General features: G+C 47.1%; 1 protein-coding gene across 50 annotated transcripts in view; it reads left to right on the top strand.

Moving 5' to 3' along the window:
• Positions 1–21,511, top strand: part of RNF144A (ring finger protein 144A) — a 206,231-nt gene that overhangs the window by 121,279 nt on the left and 63,441 nt on the right. For 44 of the 50 annotated variants that reach the window (XM_081597080.1, XM_081597095.1, XM_081597075.1 and 41 more), the window contains one exon: positions 390–4,640. The exons of the other annotated variants lie outside the window; for them this stretch is intronic. In XM_081597080.1, the coding sequence (XP_081453206.1) occupies positions 390–521 (132 nt within the window). In that variant the 3' untranslated portion in view covers positions 522–4,640. Of the gene's footprint in view, positions 1–389; positions 4,641–21,511 lie in introns of those variants that run through there. 50 annotated transcript variants of the gene reach the window in all.

Here is a 21,511-nt window from a genome sequence, read left to right on the forward strand (position 1 = left end):
GGGTGGATGGATGGGCGGGTGGAGGGATGGATGGGTGGATGGATGGATATAGGTGGATATAGGTGGGTGGAGGGATGGATGGATGGATGGATGGATGGATGGATGGGCGGGTGGAGGGATGGATGGGTGGATGGATGGGCAGGAGAAGGGATGGATGGGTGGATGGATGGGCAGGTGGAGGGATGGATGGGTGGATGGATGGGCGGGTGGAGGGATGAATGGGTAGATGGATGGATATAGGTGGGTGGAAGGATGGATGGGCAGGTGGGTGGATATAGGTGGGTAGATGGATGGGCGGGTGAAGGGTGGCTGAACGGGCGGTTGTGTGGCCATCCGTAAGCTGTGGAGCCTGTGGGCAGCCCCTTACGCCGCCCCCGTCCCCCCTGCAGGTGGTGGGCATCTTCGCTGGATTCGGGCTCCTGCTCCTGGTGGCCTCCCCGTTCCTGCTCCTGGCCACGCCGTTTGTGCTTTGCTGCAAGTGCAAGTGCAGTAAAGGTGACGACGACCCTCTGCCAACTTAGAGGACGGCGCGATGCTGGAGCAGGACCCCCGCCGGCGGGACGCGTGGTTCCCCCACCCCACCCCGCTGTCCCCCGCTCACTAAACATCTCTCTTGCCTTATGTGCCCCCTTGAGCTTCACAGTGTCACGCCAGGACGCCGTGATTCCAGGGACTGATGCCAGGCTGCCGGCCGAGGCCCCAGGTGCGGTCACCCCCGGCCCGGGGGAGGCAAGGCTGGCGTGGGGGGCGCGCGTCGCACAGGGTGGGTCTCTGCAGACTCGCCGAGGGAGGTGCTGTGCGGAGCGCCCCCCACCCCGGCGACGTTCTCCCTGACCCGCTGGACCGGGACCCTGCAATGTTGCCGAGGGGACCTTCTCGTGCAGAGGGCAGTCTGTCTCCTCCCTGGCTTCGAGCTGGTGCCTCCTCGTGGCTGAGAGAAGTCCTTTAAGGATTGCGTTTCACTTCAGACAGAATCCGAGTGTTCTGACTTGAGAAAAGCACTCTGTTTATGACAACTCTTTTTGTTACTAACGGCATTTAGTAAAATCCTTTTTAGAAGGCGTTTTCCCCCCGGCGCCCCCAACCGAGTAGTGAAAAATCAACACGGTGCATCGAAACCATTGTATGCCTTCTCTTGAGATGTGCGGTTTTAAGACGTTATGGTTAAACGGCCTTTCTGGCTCGGCCACTTTACAGGAGATTTAGGAAACCTTGTGTGCTCTTTCTGTTTTTCTTGACGCTCGTGCAGACTTTTTGGATCGCTGTGCGCTGTATACTGTTATCAGCGTGCTTCCTGCATCGTTGCGTTTCTCTGAACATACTGAAGCATTTAAAGGAACATCTCCACCCTAGGTTCGCCTTTTGTTTTCCTCTCTCTAGAGATTCAGCTCGGCTCACAGGGCTCCTCTCTGTTCACCCAAGTATCAGCAAATATTTTTTCATGTCTTCAGAAACCAAATGTTTTACTTGGTAATAGTTTTGTTGAGAATCCCTGTGGTTGGGCCGCAGCGTCAGTCCCCTCAAGCAGACAAAACCAATCGAATAGTGACCCTGAAGTCCGGGGGAAGGGCTTCCTGGCAGGGGGCTGGGGGACAAGCTTCTGGATGTTCGGTTTGGGAAATGACTGAGTTATTCTGGAGAAATCATCTCTCTTACACAGTTCCAAGTCCCACTGCTTTCCCTTTTGCCCCTGCTGAAAAAAATCTTCCGCTTCACTTAATTGTTTTGATTGAGGGGGTATTACCACTCGGTCTTTTACAGCTGTGTGTGACTGTGACCAGGGCAGGCGGATGCCCGGATCAATACCACATACCGGGCTCCATAAGTTAACTTTGGGCAATGTGTTCTTTACAGACAGTTGACTTTACTGTGGCTTTTCAAGAGCACACTGATTTCATCCAGCTTGGGACTTCTAAACGTAGTAGGCGAATGTTGTGGATTTATCATGGTGGAACTTTTTCAATCTTATTAAGCATTCCACGAAAGAGTAAAATGAAAACGAAGTCTTTTATCTCTGTTGCTTGCTGATGTCAGGCACATTTGTACAGCGTGGTGGCGTTTTGCATCCTTGACTTCTGCGTTTGTGGATCCATCTCAGGTCCTCGATTACCTTCTCATAGAGAAATTACTTTTATTTGTTAACATTTAATCAGCTGAGGAGAAACAGGATAACCCTTTCCCTCTAGGATTCATTTTCTTTTTGAAACTGAAGCCATTTTAGGGAGCCAGTCTGTGTCAAAATTACGTGCAGAACAGCCTCCATATAATTGCAGTTTGAAAACTCACTAACAGTAAGAACATGCCTGGGACCATCTGCTTGGGTGAAGCCTGGGCACTGAGTCTCTGTAGCTGGCGGTGCTGCCATCAGGGTCAGGCCTGGGGGTGGGGAATGGCTTTTCTGGAGACAGCGACAGCACCCTGAAGCCTGAAGGTGAGCTTGGTGGCCCAGGCTTGAGAGCTCGCTGCAATTTGCCCTTTAAAGTCCTCATGGAAGACAGCAGGCTCGCGGCCCGTGTCCAGCAGTCCACAGGGCAGACCTTCCCATCCCAGATCATCCTGTCTGTACTTGCTGCTGCCCGTCACGTCCAGGGGTCAAGGCAGTAGTGCCCCTTCCTTCGGGGTGGGGACCAGAGCCGTTGGAAACGCTGCCTTCCCTGGGCCAGCGCTCAGGTCCTTTCATTCCTAGCAGGCTGGGCCGCCTGTTCTCCTGGGGGAGTCCACGGGTAGACCGTGCACATGCAGAGCCCCTGCCAGCCCTGTGCCTTTAGCCTTGACAGTTCACTGCACATGGTGTGACCCGGGTAGGACACAGCGGGATTCTGGGGTCACCCGGAGTCTGAGTCGCATCTTCTTGCTCTGAGTTTTTGCACCAAGCCTGCCTGAGAGTGCTCGGTGTGATTTAGGAAAAGCAAAAATAAAGCTGTCCGTTCCCTAGAAAGACACTGGCAGGGTCGCCTTGAGATCCTTTTGTATACTTGCAGCATCACCATCTGACTCCTCTCCTTTCAGCGAGGAATGCCATCCCTGTTGTTCATGGGGACGCAGGATGGACCGGGCGTGATGTCAGGTGTACACAGGACATGGGAAGATGGCCCGCGTTGTGGGTTCTGACCTTGCCGTCACTCCCAGGAAAGCCTGGGTGTTTGACACTGCGGGTGTGGTTTTAATTGAAGATGACCTTTGATAGGTGGTACTCACACTGACCCTCTGGAAGCACACGTCCGTTGATTCATTTAGAGGCCTTTAATTCTGGGGGTGGGGTGGGGAGGGGAAGAAGAACACTTAGACGGACCGTGGCTGAGTGCTCCTGGCTGGGTGGGGGCGACGGAGGGTGTGGTGATCTGAGTCCTTTGGGAACGGACGGTGCAGTGAGGTTTCACTGGCTGTGCCTGGGCTCTGAGCCTGGCTCCGCCCTGCGTCCTGTAGCCTGGCCAGCCCAGCTTCGCCATCGTCACCGGGGACCAGCGCCTTCAGGGAAGTCGTTGCAGATGGTCACTCAGCAGAGACCGACCCAGGACCTGAGCATAAAGAGAACCTTTGAAGGCCCAAACCCTGGCCCATCAGTGTTCCCTCCACCCCTGGGAGAAGCTAAGGAGCAAGGAACGACGTCTACCCCTTCTGGCATCATTTTAAAGGGGAACAGGTTCTCTTTACAGCATACTGTTTCTTAAAACTGGTTTAAGAACCAGACCAATTCCTGATTAGCACATAGGACCTGGGGAAAGGGGCTTATCAAATATGCAGAAATTACTCCAAGATGATTTTATCTTTCTCACTTGTGTTCCAAAAGTTAAAAGTTATTTTGCAAATTAGAAGAGAGTGTTTTCCCTTGGTTGTCTTTAAAAATGAGAGTACTGGAAAGAACCAGGGTGGGTTTTTTTTTTTGTGTCTATTTCTCAGATTCTCGTTGATTAATAAATATCTGTCTATGTATATATAAATCACAGTGAAATCATCAAGGGAAAACATTTTGCATGTATAAAGCTTCCTGAAGGTCTCTTTCAAAAATACCAAAGCTTGTTTATTCCTTATCATTAACCCAAGCCCTTATGAAAGTAAACAAAATGAAGAGTTGTGACTGGTGTTGTCAAAAATGCCAGCTGGAAAGAAGGGGGTGCATGAAAGCAGAATGACTGATGCGTCCCGACCCGGAGAGCCTGCTGTTTGGGGGCACCAAGCCCATGCTCACCCCTCCTTAGTTTGCACAATCCTGTCTTCCGAGATTCCAGCAGCCTTCAGGGAGGGGTAGGTACCCGACCTTTCCCTCATCTCGTGCTCATTTTACCGTGAGTGTATTCTACTCTTGTGTAAAAACATGCATGAATGAGTCATGCACATGTATACATTACGTATTTGACAAGTGGTGGTAAGAGCAAACAAACAAAAAAACCAAAACAAGTTTGGTTTGTGTTTTTGAAATGTCAGTACATTTTGTGCCACTCACACTGTGATGTATAAAAGAGCCGTTTGAATGCCTTTTAATGTCGTGTTTTGTACTTTGGAATCATATAGACAAGTTTGATTTGTAATTTCAATACATATTTTAAGTGTATTGTGTCTTATGTAGTTTGTCCCCCGCCCCTTTAGAAGGGATTTCTTTTTAAAGATATTTTGGCTGGAATACAGGTTACTTTTGCAAATCCTGTCTGGCTCCATCTTTCTTACACTCTTAGTTGACTGCTGGCTTGAAGATTGAAAACATTGTGAGGATTGGAGGTGGACGGGAGAGGGTCCTTATTCCACCGGGAACACAGCTTTTAAAAAGTTTGAGCTATAAGTAACACGCAATAGGATAATGTTTTGGGGTGTACCGCACTGTGGTTCAGTATTTTTATACATTATGAAATGATCGCCAAGAGGAAGACCAGCAACTGTTTGTCACATGGTAGCTGTGACTGTATAAAGGTGTTTCAGTCTTACTGACTATAATCTCTATGTTGCATTGCATCCTAGAGCTTGTCTTACAGGTGGAAGTGTGTACCTCTTCATCTCCTTCACGTTGTATCTATCCCCCAGCCCCCTCCCTCTGGCCACCACAACTGTCGTCTGTAACTATGAGTCTATTTCTGCTTTGTTTCGTTTGCTCGTTGCTTTGGTTTTGTAGATTCCATGAGTAAGTGAAGTCACACAGTCTTTGGGTCTCAGTGTCTATGACTCATTTCACTTAGCGTGATACCCTCCAGGCACATCTGTATATGCTGAGGTTTTCTCTCTTGGGAACGTTCTCAACTCTCTCGAAGCCAAATCATGTGGGGTGCTGGGGTAAGTGAACCCCGCTTATGCCTTCTCCAGGAAAATGACATCAGAAAGCACCTCAACCTTGGTTCTCTGCCTCCATCCATGGAGACAAGTACTTAGAAAACTACCGAAGTTTATGGGAGCATTGTAAGAATCAGTGATCATCCTGTCACTGCTAAAAAAAAAAGAGTAAACAAGGATGCTGAGTTTAATGGGAGAAAAAATTGGTAACGCTTCAGTTTTCCACCTTGATTTTCATTTGCTTCATCTAAATTTCCTGGAAGAATATATATACTTCACTTATTAACGTAAAATGAAAGGCTGGGAAAAGGCAGTTAGTTACCTGTCCTGTGGCTAGTTTAAAAGCTATCTTGGGCTTCCCCGGTGGCTCAGTGGTAAAGAATCCACTGCCAATGCAGGAGATGTGGGTTCCATCCCTGGTCCCTAAGACAGAACTGCTGGGCCCCAACTCTGAGCCGAGGAGACACAACTGATGAGCCCAGGCGCCCTGGAGCCTGTGTTCCACAACAAGAGAAGCCACTGTGATGAGCAGCCCTTCCATCTCAGCAAGACGGTGTCCCCTGCTCACTGCTACCAGGAAAAAGCCCTCACAGCAACGAAGACCCAGCACAACCAAAATAAATTAATTAAAAAATAAATATTAGCCATCCTTAGAATCTGGAGATGCGGGTGTCGGAAGGAGTATTCTGTGAGTGGGTGACCTATTGCTGGCATTGAAGACACGGTGTCCCTGCTCACGGGGGCTCCTCATCTGGAGGGAGGCTGATCTGTGGGTCAGAGATCAGGGCCAGGTGTGGCCAGTGCCCTGGTGGCTGCCCCATGGCACTGCAGCCAGAACGGGTGCTCAGGGAGAGCTGTGGGGAGGGTGAGGTGTGTGGACTGGGTCTAGCAGATGAGGAAGCGTCAGCCAAGCAGAAATGAGGGAGTGGCCCAGTCCAGCAAGCGCAAGGACTTCGATGGGCACACTGGGGCTGGACGGCCACTCAGAGGTCCCCCCTTGGGAGGCACAGCCCGCAAAGCTCCGGGGCTTCATTCTAAAGCTGTGGGTGGGGGGCCCCCGTGACAGAGCCCCACAAACTGGGGGCTGAACCAACGGAAATGCCTTCTCCCTTGCTGCTGGAGGCCAGGGGCCCACGGTCCACAGGAAGCAAGGTGGCTCCTGAGAACCCCGAGCACAGGCCCGTGCCAGCCTCCCTCCCAGCTGGGGCTGTGCCAGCATCTCGGGCAGCCCTGGGCTCGTGCGGGCGCCCCCTAGTCTGTCTTCATCTTCTCATGCTCTTTCCCCTGTGTGCCTCTTCATCTCTGTGTCCACACTTGCTTCTGTGAAGACCCAGCCATTGGATTAGCCCCTTCCCCAAGTCCGGGGTGACCTCACGCTGATCGTCTTCAAAGGCCCTGTTTGCAGATGAGATCACAGTCACGGGCGCTAGGGGTGGGGATTCCAGCATGTTTTGGGGGCAACAGCTCAGTCCGTGACGGGGAGCATGGTCCGTGGGTGGGACGACCCTGCCCAAGTGGAGGCCAATCCGAGGAGGCAGACGAGAGTCAAAGGCAAGGGTTGCCGAGCTTCCCCGACCCTGAAACAGCCCTGCCTCACTCCGGTTGGACTTCAGGTCTTCAAGCTGACCTGGAAGGTGGGAATCACCCCAGAGGACACTCTGCTGAGGAGCAACTGCTTTTAAGCAAAATAAATCTGTGTGTGTGTGTGTGTGTACACATGGTTTGTGTGTGTGTGTGTGTACATGGGTTTTTTGTGTGTGTACATGGTTTGTGTGTGTGTGTGTGTACACATGGTTTGTGTGTGCATGGTGTGTGTGTGTGTACACATGGATGCATGGACTTGTTCTTCCCATAAGAAATACTCTCCTTTGTGCCTGCACTTGGCCACATCACAGACTCAGGGAATTCAAATTACGGGGCGTGGCGGGTGTGGGTAGTGACCGCAGGCTTGTGTGTGTGTGTGGAAGGTTGCTGTGCCCAGGTCCTGGGGGAGAGCATACCTGTTGATGTGGCCAGACCCCAGACAGAGTCAAATGCTCCTGTTTCCTGGGCCCTCAGTTGTTTGAAAATGGCCATTCCCGCTCATTACTGGAGCTTTCACAACCCACTCCTCCCTTTCTGGCATCACGCAGCCGCGTGTTTGGGGGTGAGGCCGGCTCCCAGTGGGAGGCCGAGCGTCATGGTTGGGAGTGTGGCCACGGCCCGCAGGGTCCCCTGGGCTCCGGTCCCTGGTGGGTGAGTTCTTAGGCCTGTGACTTACCAGGGCATCCTTTTCTTCATTTGAAAAGGAGGGTTAAAATCCTTCACGGGACTTTTTTATCTGGCTTTTTTCAATATGTATTTAAGATTTTTATACAAAAGAAATCAGTTTTGGAAGTTTCAGAAAAGTAGACTTAATTGTTAATTTTATCCAGGAATTTAGGTTTTTTTCTTGTTTGCATCATCAAGTCTGACATAGTAGAGACTTAGGAGTTTGTCAAATGGAGGAATAAATTGCCCTGTGTGTATGTGTGTGTGTGTGTGCGTGTGTGTGTATGTTTATTGGAGGAGTGTCAGTTGCTTGGGTCATTCAGTTAAATCAGCCATTAAATTTGAACTGGAGACGGACAGACCATCTAGAGGCAGAAGTCTCACTCTAGATGTGTTATGAATTGGGCCCTTTGGGTTACAAATAGGCCAGGCAGTTTGCTCTCTCCCTGCAGGTGTTGACTTGAGTGCTCCCATGTCTGCCAGGACTGTGACCCCCACAGCGCAGTGAGAAAGGGGCTCTGGGAGGACTGGCCAACCCATAGGAAGTGACAGCCGGTGGGGGACGGGTCTGCCATGCTGGACTGATATGCTGCCCATCACGCCATTTTCGTATCTTTCCTTTCTTGATCCACTCTAAACAAAATTATTATGTATATATTGTGTATTGTAACATACTGCAAATATATTACCATAAATCACACCACATAGTTTATTATAATATATGTGGTAAAAGTGTTGTAAATAGAAATAGTGCACATCAGATCCACAAAGTCAGTTACTTTCTAGGAAAGTGGGGGGCAGGGCGAGGGAAGGAAGGGGGCACCCTTCGGAGATGCCTCAGCCCCGCCTGTGATGTTTATTTTACACACTAGGTGTAGAACTGAGCTCTATAGCATTCAGGTTTTATTTTTATTTTTAATTTAGCTGAAAAGTACATGGGTGTCCCTCGCACTATCCTTTCTACTATTTTGAATTTTTAATTTCTGAAGAGTTAGATTTTGACCCCAGCCCTCCCACACTGCTCCTTATTTATGCTTTTAAAATTCTAAGACATTATCTCCCAGGAGTGTGGATTCTCTGGCATAGCTTTAGGCAGAGACAGAAGAACTTGCCTTTGAAGGACTAACAGATTCTTGACTCCTCCGACCTCATGGGGAGAATCCCTAGAGACCCCGGATACCAACAATTGAGAGAAGCATTCATCCCTCAGGAAGCTCCCCAGGGAAGGATTGCCAGAATCCCAGGCCTGGAAGGACCGCTCAGACATCACCTGTTCTTATGAATGAGGAGCCTGGTGCCCGGGGGGAGACACCCCCAGCCTGCAGCAGCATCTCAGCAGATCTCTCTCTCTCCTCAGCACCCGAATTCTGCACACAGACCAAAGCACATGATCAGGTTCCTGTCCTCAGGCATTGCAGCCATGTGAAGGTTACACTTGCCCCGAAGCTCAGTGAGAGCAGAGAGGAGCAGCTTCCTGCTTGAGCAAACTCCTGGAAGAGATGGGATTGTGGGGGGCGGGGTCAGCACAGATAGGGAGAGAAGGGCGCCTCCTCCCACCCCCGCGGTGATAAGAGCCACAGAAGCAGGCTTCTACTAAAACAGGTTACATCCTGCATAAGGACCCACGTGCACCAATGTGTATGGAATATCTAGTTAGGGCTAGCACTTTTCCGTAACCTTCTCTTTCCAACATTTATTTCATCATTAGTCTTTTCATTTCTCCTGTAGAGCCTTAAGAATTTCTCGAAAATGACTTCTGTGAAATAATTCCATATGCCTTTAAACATGTTCAACACACTTTGTCAGTGTTTAGTGAAATTGCAAAAGTCAGTTTAGATATTTGCAAACAGTGATAACTTCTTTTCTTTGATGTCCATGTGATTCCCTCCAGCTAGTATATTCCTAGAATTAGAAGGAATCTCAGTAGGCATCTATCTCCTTTACACTGAAAAGGTGGTTTTTTAGACCAGAGGCATGACAGGTGCTTGAGAACCGCTAGAAACAAAATCTCAGGCCTCGCCTGAGATCTGCTGAGTTAGGATCTGGATTTTAGGGCGATTTCTAGGTGACTATTTAGGTGGGTTAATAATCTACCTGCATCGCAGGAGACGCAGGTTCCATCTCTGGGTCAGGGAGATCCCCTGGAGAAGGGAATGGCAATCCACCCAGCATTCTTGCCTGAGAAATCCCATGAATAGAGGAGCCTGAAGGACTACAGTCCAAGGGGTCACAAAGAGTTGGACACGACTTAGTGACTAAACAACAGCGTATATGTATAAATACATGTATGTGTGTGTGTGAGTGTGTAGATTAATCACAGGGGTGATGCCTTTGCCTTGGTTGGAAGCAAGTTCCAGGTGTTGAATTATAGAGAGTGTAAGCACGGGTGCTACCCTAGGGTCTTTCTTCCATGTAAACAGAAACTTGAGAAGCAATGGTCAAATCTCACTGTGTCCTCATTCTCACAGATGCAAGGACCTAAAGCTTGGCACCTGAACCACTTCGCAAGTTACACAGCTGGGTTTCCAATCCTCTCGTCTGCTTTCACACCACACTCACCAGCTTCTGCACCTACTTGTTCAGTCACTCAGTCCTGTCCACCTCTTTGCAACCCCATGAACTGTAGCACACCAGGCTTCCCTGTCCTTCACCATCTCCTGGAGCTTGCTCCAACTCATGTCTATTGAATCCGTGATATCATCCAACCATCTCATCCTCGGTCGTCCCCTCCTCCTCCTGTCCGCAATCTTTCCCAGCATCAGGGTCTTTTCCAAGAAGTCAGCTCTTCGTATCAGATGGCCAAAGTATTGGAGCTTCAGCATCAGTCCTTCCAATGAATATTCAGGGTTGATTTCCTTTAGGATGGACTGGTTTGGTCTCTTTGATGTCCAAGGGACTCTCAAGAGTCTTCTCCAACACCACAGCTCAAAAGCATCAATTCTTTGGCACTCAGCTTTCTTTATGGTCCAACTCTCACATCCATACATGACTACTGGAAAAACCATAGCTTTGACTAGATGGACCTTTGTCAGAAAAGTAAAGTCTCTGATTTTTTCTGCTTTTTTTCAACACCCATTGCTCCATCCAAACATCTCTTGCTGAAGTCACCAGTGACCACTCAGTCCACGCAGTCTCCACTTGGCCTTACGCTGGCATTCTGGTTTCCCAGAGACAGGTCTGCCCCTGAAAGAGCTCCACAAAGGAAGCTTGGTAGTGTCCCCAGTGGATGCAGGGTCTGTAGGACCTTCAGTTCAGTTCAGTTCAGTCGCTCAGTCGTGTCTGACTCTTTGCGACCTCATGAACTGTAGCACACCAGGCTTCCCAGTCCATCACCAACTCCCGGAGTTTACTCAAACTCATGTCCATTGAGTCGGTGATGCCATCCAACTATCTCATCCTCTGTCATCCCCTTCTCCTCCTGCCCTCAATCTTTCCCAGCATCAGGGTCTTTTCCAATGAGTCAGCTCTTCGCATCAGGTGGCCAAAGGATTGGAGTTTCAGCTTCAGCATCAGTCCTTCCAATGAATGTTCAGGACTGTTTTCCTTTAGGATGGACTGGTTGGATCTCCTTGCAGTCCAAGGGACTCTCAAGAGTCTTCTCCAACACCACAGTTCAAAAGCATCTTCAGCGCTCAGCTTACTCTATAGGCCCTTCAGTCATTCTCGAAGCCCATGGTAAATAAGGGTGCTGGATGATTCTTTTGTTCCCCGCAAATTACAAAGGATTCGGCCAGACAAATGCTCCAAGACCCTCTAGAGCCTTTCCCTTGTGCAGAAACCTCAGCCAGAATAAACCAACAGTGAGATGGAGGGAGAAAGGTCACAGCTATTTTCTGGGACTACAATGACTGCTACAGATTTAGCTCTAATTTTTCCAGCTCTTGCTCTCTAACCACAACCTCACTGTCCTTCACTGTTTCCCAAGCCACACCAGCGATGCCAGGAATCTCCTGCTCTGTCTTCTCAGCAGAAAGAACTGTTGACCTCCTCAAGGCGACCCTGCTCAGATGTCCAGTGCTATATAAAGGCTTTCCATCAATCCAGCTACCAGCCCATTCCCCCACCCCTGACCAGCTCCTGGAGCCCCTCCATGTCCCTGCCCCGTATATTTGATCAAGATGGCACTAAAAGATGCATTGCAATGGCCTATTTGTGTCTTCATTCCTTTGGGGGATGTAGTTTCCTGGGGAGAACTCAGGGCCTGAGTCTACTCTTTATTTTTCCTAATGTCTAGTATGCGGGCACCAAGTGATTTCCAAAAGAGTGGCTGCAAAATAAAAGAATCCAAAGACAAATAAAACAATATTTTGTTGACCGGGGCTCTACTAACATAGTGGCCTGAGTAGCCCTGTTCTGTTCATCCCTGACAGCCATGTGAGCTGGTCACAGAAATAAAGAGGCTGCCAGCATTTCAGACCTCAGTTTCATCATCAGGTCCAAATTAATTCCCAATGTCCAGGCAAAAGCAGAGCGTGGCACTCTGACAAGTCATACCAGGCTCACTTATGTAAATATTTTTCTGCACAGTTTAATGTCTCTGAGTTGGGGGTCTGACTTCCAATGTCAGCGCAGAGCCCTGGTGGGAGTATAACATTCCCACCAGGCTTCAGTTGAATATTTATGAATATTCTGTAGTAGCTGCCTTCTATTGTTCCTGGAAGGCTTTTATTGTTTAGAGAGTAATTAATCATATTCCGAGGGAAAATGCAGGAGCCAAGTTCCATGGTGAAGTTTATGATGGCTTTTCCTCCCCAGATGAGCAAAATAATAACCGCAGCCAAAGTTTTCTCCCCAAGTTACTTGTCTCCTGTATGAATCTGCACCCATTTCCATGGGCCAGGGTGGGAATCCATGGCCACTCAGCCAGCTGAAGAAGAGAGTTCAGGGGTGAGTGTTCTGCCGTGGATTTTGTGAGCCTGCCCTTTGGAGTTCATGTGTGTGCTAAGTCACTTCAGTCGTGTCTGACATTTTTTGACCCCATGGACTGTAGGCCGCTAGGTTCCTCTGTCCATGGGATTCTCCAGGCAAGAATACTGGAGTGGGTTGCCATATCCTCCTCCAGGGGATCTTCTCAACCCAGGGATCGTACCCGGTCTCACGTTTCCTGCATTGGCAGGAGGATTCTTTACCACTAGCGCCACCTGTAATTTCCCTGGTGGCTCAGATGGTAAAGAATCTGCCTGAGATGCAGGAGACCTGGGTTTGATCCCTAGGTCAAGAAGATCCCCTGGAGGAGGAAATGACAACCCACTCCAGTATTCTTGGCTAGAGAATTCCATGGACAGAGGAGCCTGGTGGGCTACAGTCCGGGGTCCCAAAGAGTCAGATAAAACTGAGCTCTTTGGAATTCATGATTTAGGCCAAAAGCTGAACCTAGATTTGTACCTCACACTTATTTCTGGCAAGGCTGTTATAGCTCTTTATACATTACCCAACCCCAGAATGAAAGTTGTTTATAGAGTTTCAAAGGTTGATATGGGGGAGTCCCCACTCTGTGCATTAGACCTAGTATTTGACAAGCATTATCCTGATGCTGGGGAAGGTTGAAGGCAAAAGGAAAACTGGGTGGCAGAGGATGAGATGGTTGGATGGCATCACAGACTAAACGGACATGAGTTTGAGTAAGCTCCAGGAGATGGTGTAGGACAGGGAAGCCTGACATGCTGCAGTCCATGGGGTCACAAAGAGTCAGACACGACTGAGCAACTGAACAACAACAACCTGTGAAAACATATTCTACAATAGGCCTTTTCTCCATTTGACTCTGTAACAGATAAAAAAGATGAGAGATACTGTATCTGTTTGGTATTGATAATCATTCCTGAATTCAGTGGTTTAAAACAAGGAGCATTCATCATTGTCGTGAGTCTAGTGGTCGTGGGGGTGGCTCTTCTTCCTGTCTCCCCAGAGCTCAATCAAGCACCATGATTGGCTCGGGTCACCCTGGTACGAGGTTCCGCTGGCTGACGACCAACTTGGCCGTGCCTCATGCCATCTTCCTGTTTCTGGCAAGTTCGGCAAGTGTTGTCCTCAGGCCGACCTGAACAGAGGTTGAACAAAGAGAAGAAACAGGCAGGGTCCCTGGAGGTCTAGGCTTGAAAGAGTTTCATCTTAATTCTGCTGCATAGTTTGGGTATTGTTTTTTTCACCTTTTTGTTTTTTGCCAGGGCAAATCTCAAACATGTTCCAGAGTTAAGTAGGGAAATACCTTCTGCCTCCTGATGTCAGTGGCTGTAAAATCATATTGCAAAGGGGGAGCAGGGGGCGGGCCCCGTGTAATCAGTCACAGATGTGTTCTTAGTTGATGACGTGGGAAACTCAACAAAAAAAAGAGATGAGAAAGGGGCTTTCACTTTCAAGGAAGAAAGGCCACAAAAGACATTGCCTCTGTGGTAGGAAGGACATTATGGTTCCCAAGTTCAAACAAGTTGATCACAGACAACTCAGGCGGAGAGGGAGACAAACAAAGAAAGGCAGAGCCGTGCTGCTCACCGTGAAGCCGGCCCGCATGGTGTGCAGTGGGAGGGACCAGAGGAGGGAGGAGAGGTACACACCGCCTTTCTTTGTCTGGATCTCCGCTAACGTGGAGGTGAACCCTGTCCTCTGGCCCAAGGACTGATCACGGTGAAGCCCTGTCAACAGCCTCCTCAATCCCCAACCAGCTCAGATATGGCGTTTCTGACCCCGCCACCTATCGAAGAGGTCACGATAGGGATGGGATAGTTTCTGGTAAGACCCTGTGTGTATGAATCCTCTCCTTTGTCTAGAAATTCTCCTTTTGGAGCTGGCAAAAATATACTAATATACTAATGAAAGTGAAAGTCGCTCAGTCGTGTCCAACTGTTTGCGATCCCATAGATCTTACAGTCCGTGGAATTCTCCAGGCCAGAATACTGGAGTGGGTGGCTGTTCCCTTCTCCAGGGGAATGTCCCCAACCCAGGGATCAAACCCAGGTCTCCCACATTGCAAGCATATTCTTTACCAGCTGAGTCACCAGGGAAGCCCAATATACTAATAATAATAATAAAAAAATAACAATGAAAAAAATGCAGTTGGAATTATTTGTAGTTCAAGTGCTGAGCAGATAGAAAAGCTGAATATGTTTGACATTTATTCTATGGTTAAATTGTAAGCAGGAGAGAGGCCTGATCAGCTTTGTAGTTTAGGAAGGGCATTTCTATCTGGAAGGAATACTCACAGTGGACTTGAGAACACAAACCTGGGTTTTATTGTATTTCATTAAGCTCACAGAAAACACTTGAGAAATTAATTTAGAAACCCATTTTAACAGCAGCAAAAATACAAAATACTTAGAAATATATTTAACAAAATCTATATAAGACACTTGACTCCGAAAACCTTAACCCATTGGTAAGAGAAGTGGAAGGAGACTTGAATGAGAGGGAGACATGCAGCGTTTGTGAATTAGGGGACTCAGCAGTGCTATGATGTCAATTCTCCCCAAATTGCTCCATAGATTCAGTATGTTCTCAAAGTCCCATCAGATGTTTTATATAGAAATTGAAAGTTGGTTCAAAAATTTATACGGGAATGCAAAGAACCTAGAATAGCCAAAACAATCTTGAAAAAGAAAAGGCAAAGTTGGACTACTCACATCATGATTTCAAAATTTCTTATAAAACTACAGTAATCAAGGCCCTGTGGTTTGGGAATAAGGCCGGACCAAAATGGGCTGACAAACCACAGCTGTGAGCCAAAAACAGCCTGCCGCCTGCTGTTGTACAGTTACAAGAGAGACTTTCACATTTTTAAAAGTTTGACAAAATCAAAAGAAGAATGGTATATTGTGATGCACAGAAACGACATGAAATTCACCTTTCTGTGTCCATTACGGAAGTTTCAGAACACAGCCATACTGCACACCACATGGAGAGAGGTGAGTCTTTGCAACCGAGACCACCTGGCTGGCAAAACCTAAAATACTCCCTGGCTGGCCCTTTACAGAATAAGTTTATTCATCTTTGGACAAAGAGATCAGAAGAATGCAATAGAGATCCTCCAGACTGTCATTGTTGTTTAGTTGCTAAGTCACGTCCGACTCTTTGCTACCTCTATGGACTGTAACCCGCCAGGCAACTCTGTCCATGGGATTCTCCAGACAAGAATACTGGAGTGGGTTACCATTTCCTCCTCCGAGGGATCTTCCTGACCCAGGGATCAAACATGCATCTTCTGCTTTGCAGGTGGATTCTTCATCACTGAGCCACCAGGGAAGCCCTAAATATGTTAATACACTGGCTTTTACTAAGAGTCCCCAGGAAATTTGATGGTGAGTTTTCCTAACAACTCCATGTGGAAGCCCTGAACCTCAGTACCTACCCCACAACCTGCACAAAAATGACGTGAGGTTTATCACAGATTTAGCATTACAGTTATTGGAAGAAAACAGAGGCACATATCTTAGTGGCTTTGGGGTAAGCAAATACATTTTCTTTTTTTGAGAGGACAGAAAAACTTTAATTGTAAGGGAACAAGATGGATATAGATTGGTTTTATCATAACTAAAGCTCAAGTGAGGAAGCTATGAAGAAAATGAAAAGACAAGCCACATGTTGGGAGAAAATAATCACGATATAGTATCTAACAAAGAACTTAAATCCAAAATATGGAAAGAGCTCCTTTAAATCAATAACCAAAGGGGAAAATAATGAAAGACGACCAACTCAGTTTTAAAAGATTGACATAAGACTTCTATAGCCATGTCACCAAAGAAAATACGTGATTAGTTAACAATCTCATGAAAAGATGTTCAGCATCACTAGTCATCAGGAAATTGCAAACCAAATCCACAATGGAATGTGATCACACACCCATTAGAAAAGCTAAAGTTAAACACACTGACCACATCTTTCTCCTAACAGAAAGACTTCTCCTCATGATTAAAAGTCAGCTTAGGCAAAGATGCAATCCTTTTGAAGAAAGCAACATGTATATTAATGACTATTGCCAAGAGTTTTGCTCCTGCACAGCTTTTGAAAGATTTAGTAATGGCTATGGGTAGAGATTTTTCAAGAGAAAGCTTTATGTCTCTAATTCCCAAATCTATTCTCAAATCCAACTCAATGGACATGAATCTGAGTAAACTCTGGGAGTTGGTGATGGACAGGGAGGCCTGGCATGCTGCAGTCCATGGGGTTGCAAAGAGTCGGACACGACTGAGTGACTGAACTGAACTGATTCTCAAATCATAGCCCCAGCCCCGAGTATGAACATTTCGTTTGCTTACATGACCATGCCTTAAAATGAGTGTATTTATTCTGGTTTGCAGAGCTGCCTTAGAATGAATGTATTTTATTCTGTTTTACAGAGTTTGGGAAGAGCGAGTAGGGCCAGTTGGATTTGAAGGTGTGTGGTCCATGCACTTGACTGGATTCCAAACAGTGTGAGCATTTGGGGGGAGTGACAGGAACTTGTCTTTACTTGGTCACTTATTCTCGGGCTCTGAGTGCACATGTGGGTGGAAGGGAGGCAGAGGGACTGACCACAGATGCCCCTGTGAGGACATAGCACAGTGGACTTTCCAAGCATCTACTCCAGGCCAAGGGCCTCTCCAGGGCTGCAGAGCTTGGCCAGCATCCTGTATCAATAAGACATTCCACATCCTCCTATCCACCTAAAAAATGTGTGCAGTGGGCAGGAACCCATGGCAGGCTATTAAGAGTCCTCAAGGAAGTCCCATGCCAAACTAATGCTCACATGGACAGATAGACTTGGGTATCCCCACCTGAGGAGCAGAGAGAAGGCTGGGGAGATAGGATAGAAGGACTAACCCATGGAAAACAGAGGAGAGGATGGAATGGATGAGACCCAAGTTTGCAGTGGTGTCTGGTCCTAGAGAGCTTCCTGCACTTGGACATTGAGGCCCTTTCTGATTATGAAGTGAAATAACAAGGATCAAATGCTTTCAGGAGACTCCTTCTCTGTGGCGCATTGCTACATTTTTTTTCAGAAAAAGGTAGAAGCTGAAGATCAGACCTGGTTGCCCCCAACCCCAGAGGCCTAGAGAAAAGTGGCTGGTTCTCGCCAGAGACGTGCAAGCAGAAAGAGGAGAGAGAAGCAAGGATGTGGTCCCATGGCATCTCCTTGATGTGCTCATTTCTGGGCCATTAATTAACTTCACAAAGTGCAGAAAGTGAAAGGTGTGCACACGTGTGCACACACTCACGGGACTTACCTGGTGCAGGGTCTGGACTGGATGGAGGGAAACACAAGGTAAATCTGAAGAGGAAGAACCACCGAGGACGACAGAAATTTGTAAGGGGAAAATGTGGCAGAGAGCGTGGAGCTCATGGCCGCTGGAATTGGAGTTTGAGTCCAGCATCCCTGATTTCCAAGCCGACCAGCATGCAGTGTCAAGAGATAGCCAGGAGGTGGCGCTGCAGCGCTTCATTTATCCAGGTTCCACCTGGGTCTGTGTTTTGAGGTCTTTTGTTATGTTTTATTTGCCGTGTGTGTGAATTTTGTGTGTGAATTTTGTGTCTGCACTCCAGTATTCTGGCCTGGAGAATCTCACGGACTGTCCAGTCCAAGGGGTCGCAAAGAGTCACAGACACGACCGAGTGACTTTCATTTTCACTTTCCTGTCCTTAAACAGCCTGTACCCGCCTACCTTCTTTTCAGCTTCTTTCAGAATGCTTTTCTTTTTTTCCTTTGAAATTAATCAAAATAAGAAGGGCTGCAAGGAAAGAGTAAGCAAGTGCTAGGTTCAGGAAGGACAGGGTGGTATTGGGAGCAGCTGATCAGAACTGAGCATGATGGAGATCTGGCCTCTGTGGCCACTGCCCTGCCTGGGGGTCATCCTGCCGGCAGGAGAGACCTCAGGTAGGTGGAATCCCGGGGTCCAGAGACTGGTAATGGACAGGTACCCCTTTCCCATGCACACGGCCCTCCTCATCGTGCACCCCAGGTGGACACACCTGTTTGAAGAGGTCTCCTTTCAAGACGATATAAAAATCAACCTTCTCCTGAGGAGTTCTCCAGTCACCTTCTCTCTGAGATCTTCAGGCAAGAGGTTTGTTCTTAACCCTGACAATGACTTCTCCCCATAAACCCCCTAAGGGACCCATTCATTGACATAAACATGTAAACGTTAACCAGGTTTAGTTATTGCAGTGATCAGCCTTGTGTCTTGGATCTAGCCTGATTACTCACCTGCCTGGCTGACAAGGAGATCTATTTAAAACTTTAATGAAGAGACCTAAGAGTTTTCATTCTACTGCTAGAATCTACTCCTAATATGGCGTCAGAAACGTTGGCTCACCAGTCTTAAGGATGAGACGTTTGAGTCGTGAAGCAGGCTCTTTGTTTCACAAGTAAAAAGACCTCCTTCCGTAGCCAGGAGAGTCAGGAGAGTGATTCCAGGTCTCCCTCGTTCACTCTGAATGGCTCTGTCTAGTCTCTGGGTTCAGATGCAGCGTGTGGCTTATTGCCAGCTGGACCTTAGCAGGAGAAAGTCAGAAGACCCCAGGTTCCGCTGCTGCGTCTAAACCATCGACCCGCTGTGTCTGGGGCCTCACTTCATGACTTTGGCCACCATTTCTTCACTTGGAATCAAGACTACCCCTTCGTAAAACACCTCTGAAGGCTGTTGAGAAGACCAAACAGAGATGGGGGATTGTGAGAACACTTCTAAAACTACGGCGAGCTCTGTAGACAGAGCTGCTAATAGTGGGTCATTTAATGTTCAGCCTGTTGAGAACCTTTGTATCCTGGTCGTATGCCAGGGCACCTGGCAGGAAACAGCCTGAGATGGAGCCTTAGGAATGAACCAGGCATGTTTTCCTCCCTCAAGTCACTTCTGTGGAGCCCCTTGAACTTGAAAAATTTGAAGACATTTATTTATTTAAAAAAAAAATGACTGGGCAGGGATTAAAGTTCTGTTTCCCAGAGGTAATTCCACCAAACAGGAGTGTGATTTCATTTTAAAGCTTTAAAAAAAATGTGTATTGATGAATCTCTCTGGGCTTCATTTTTCTAAATAAGTAGGTTTATTTGCCTTGAAAATCTTAATGAGTATTGTCGTGAACTCCTTTTTAGCTAACAGAATGAGTGTTTTCCCTATTTTTATATCAGTGTTGTACTGATTTGAAAGAGTGCTGAGCCCATGAAATTATTTGTGGTTTTTCAACTTTGGGAACATTCCTGGCCTTCTTCTGACACACAGCAGGCTAGAACATACACAAAGTCGGTGCTATTCATGTTTCCTAGTTGTTGTCCACTGACTAGGCGTCTTTCATGTCTGTTTGCTTTCCTACTCTTTTGCCATGCCATGAAACACGTGGGATCTAAGTTCCCCCACCAGGGATTGAACCCATGCCTCCTGCATTGAAAGTCCAGAGTCTTAACCAATGTACTGCCAGGGAAGTCTCAAGGCATCTTTAATATAGACATTCTCCCTTCTTCATTTTTAAGAGTCATTCCCAATTTAAGTTTTCCTCCTATCTGCATGCAAAATTTTGCCAATTTTTCTCACAATTTCATTTTGAGTTACCTTTTCTTTCCCCCGCATCATAATTATGACTGTTTTTGTACCACTACCTTGGAAACTCACTGCTCTTGCATTTATGAGACCAAGCGAGGTTTGTTACACATTTGTAAAATGCTTCAAATCTGAGCACCTCACCACACCCAGACCTGCAACGTCCAGCAGAGTGGAGGGAATTTTGTCCTAGAAGATGACTCTCATCCAGTCTCAGAAAGGTCTTAAGTTTGTAAGTGGAAAAAGTTTTAAACTCTTGCTCAGTCTTATTTCGTTAAGAATTGTAAGTCAAGAATGGAATTTTAATTTTATCAAAAGCTCTTCCAAATTTATAGAAAAGATAATAAGTATTTTTTTTCCTTTTGGTCTATATAAACAGAAGATTGTGTGGCTGTTATTGTTCAGTCACTCAGTCGTGTCCGACTCTCTTTGACCACATGGACTGCAGCACGCCAGCCTCCCCTGTCCTTCACTATCTCCCAGAGTTTATTCAAATTCATGTCCATTGAGTCGGTGATGCCATCCAACCATCCCATCCTATGTTGTCCCCTTCCCCTCTACCCTCAAACTTTCCCAGCATCAGGGTCTTTTCCAATGAGTTGGCTCTTGGCATCAGGTGGCCAAAGTACTGGAATTTAAGCATCAGTCCTTCCAATAAATGTTCAAGGTTGATTTCCTTTAGGATTGACTGGCTTGATCTTCAAATCCAGGGGAATCTTGAGTCTTCTCCAGCACCACAGATCAAAAGCATCAATTCTTTTCTGCTCAGCATTCTTTAAGTCCAACTCTCACATCTGTACATGACTACTGGGAAAACCATAGCTTTGACTCTACAGACCTTTGTTGGCATCTAGACAATACACTGTCTAGATTGTCATAGCTTTCCTTCCAAGGAACAACAGTCTTTTAATTTCCTGGCTGCAGTCACTGTTCAAAGTGACTTTGAAGCCCAAGAAAATAAAATCTGTCACTGTTTCTGCTTTTTCCCCATCTATTTGCCATAAAGTGATGGGACCAGATACCACAATCCTAGTTCTTCGAATGTTGAGTTTTAAGCCAGCTTTTTCACTTTCCTTTTTCACCCTCATCAAGAGGCTCTTTAGTTCCTCTTTGCTTTCTGCCATTAGAGTGGTATCATCTGCTTATCTGAGGTTGTTGATATTTCTCCCAGCAATCTTAATTCCAGTTTGTGAGTCATCCAGCCAGACATTTCCCATGATGTACTCTGCATATAAGTTAAATAAGCAAGGTGACAATATATAGCCTTGACGTACTCCTTTCCTGATTTGGAACTAGTCTATTGTTGCATGTCTGGTTCTAACTGTTGCTTCTTAACTCACATACAGGTTTCTCAGGAGACAGATAAGATGGTCTGATATTCCCATCTCTTTAAGAATTTTCCACAGTTTGTTGTGATCCACACAGTAAAAGACTTTGGCGTAGTCAATGAAGCAGAAGTAGATGTTTTCTGGAATTGCCTTGCTTTCTCTATGATCTAACAA

Source organism: Giraffa tippelskirchi, chromosome 4 (assembly GCF_054371585.1).
Source record: "Giraffa tippelskirchi isolate mGirTip1 chromosome 4, T2T-mGirTip1v1.2.pri, whole genome shotgun sequence".
Taxonomy (NCBI): Eukaryota; Metazoa; Chordata; class Mammalia; order Artiodactyla; family Giraffidae; genus Giraffa; species Giraffa tippelskirchi.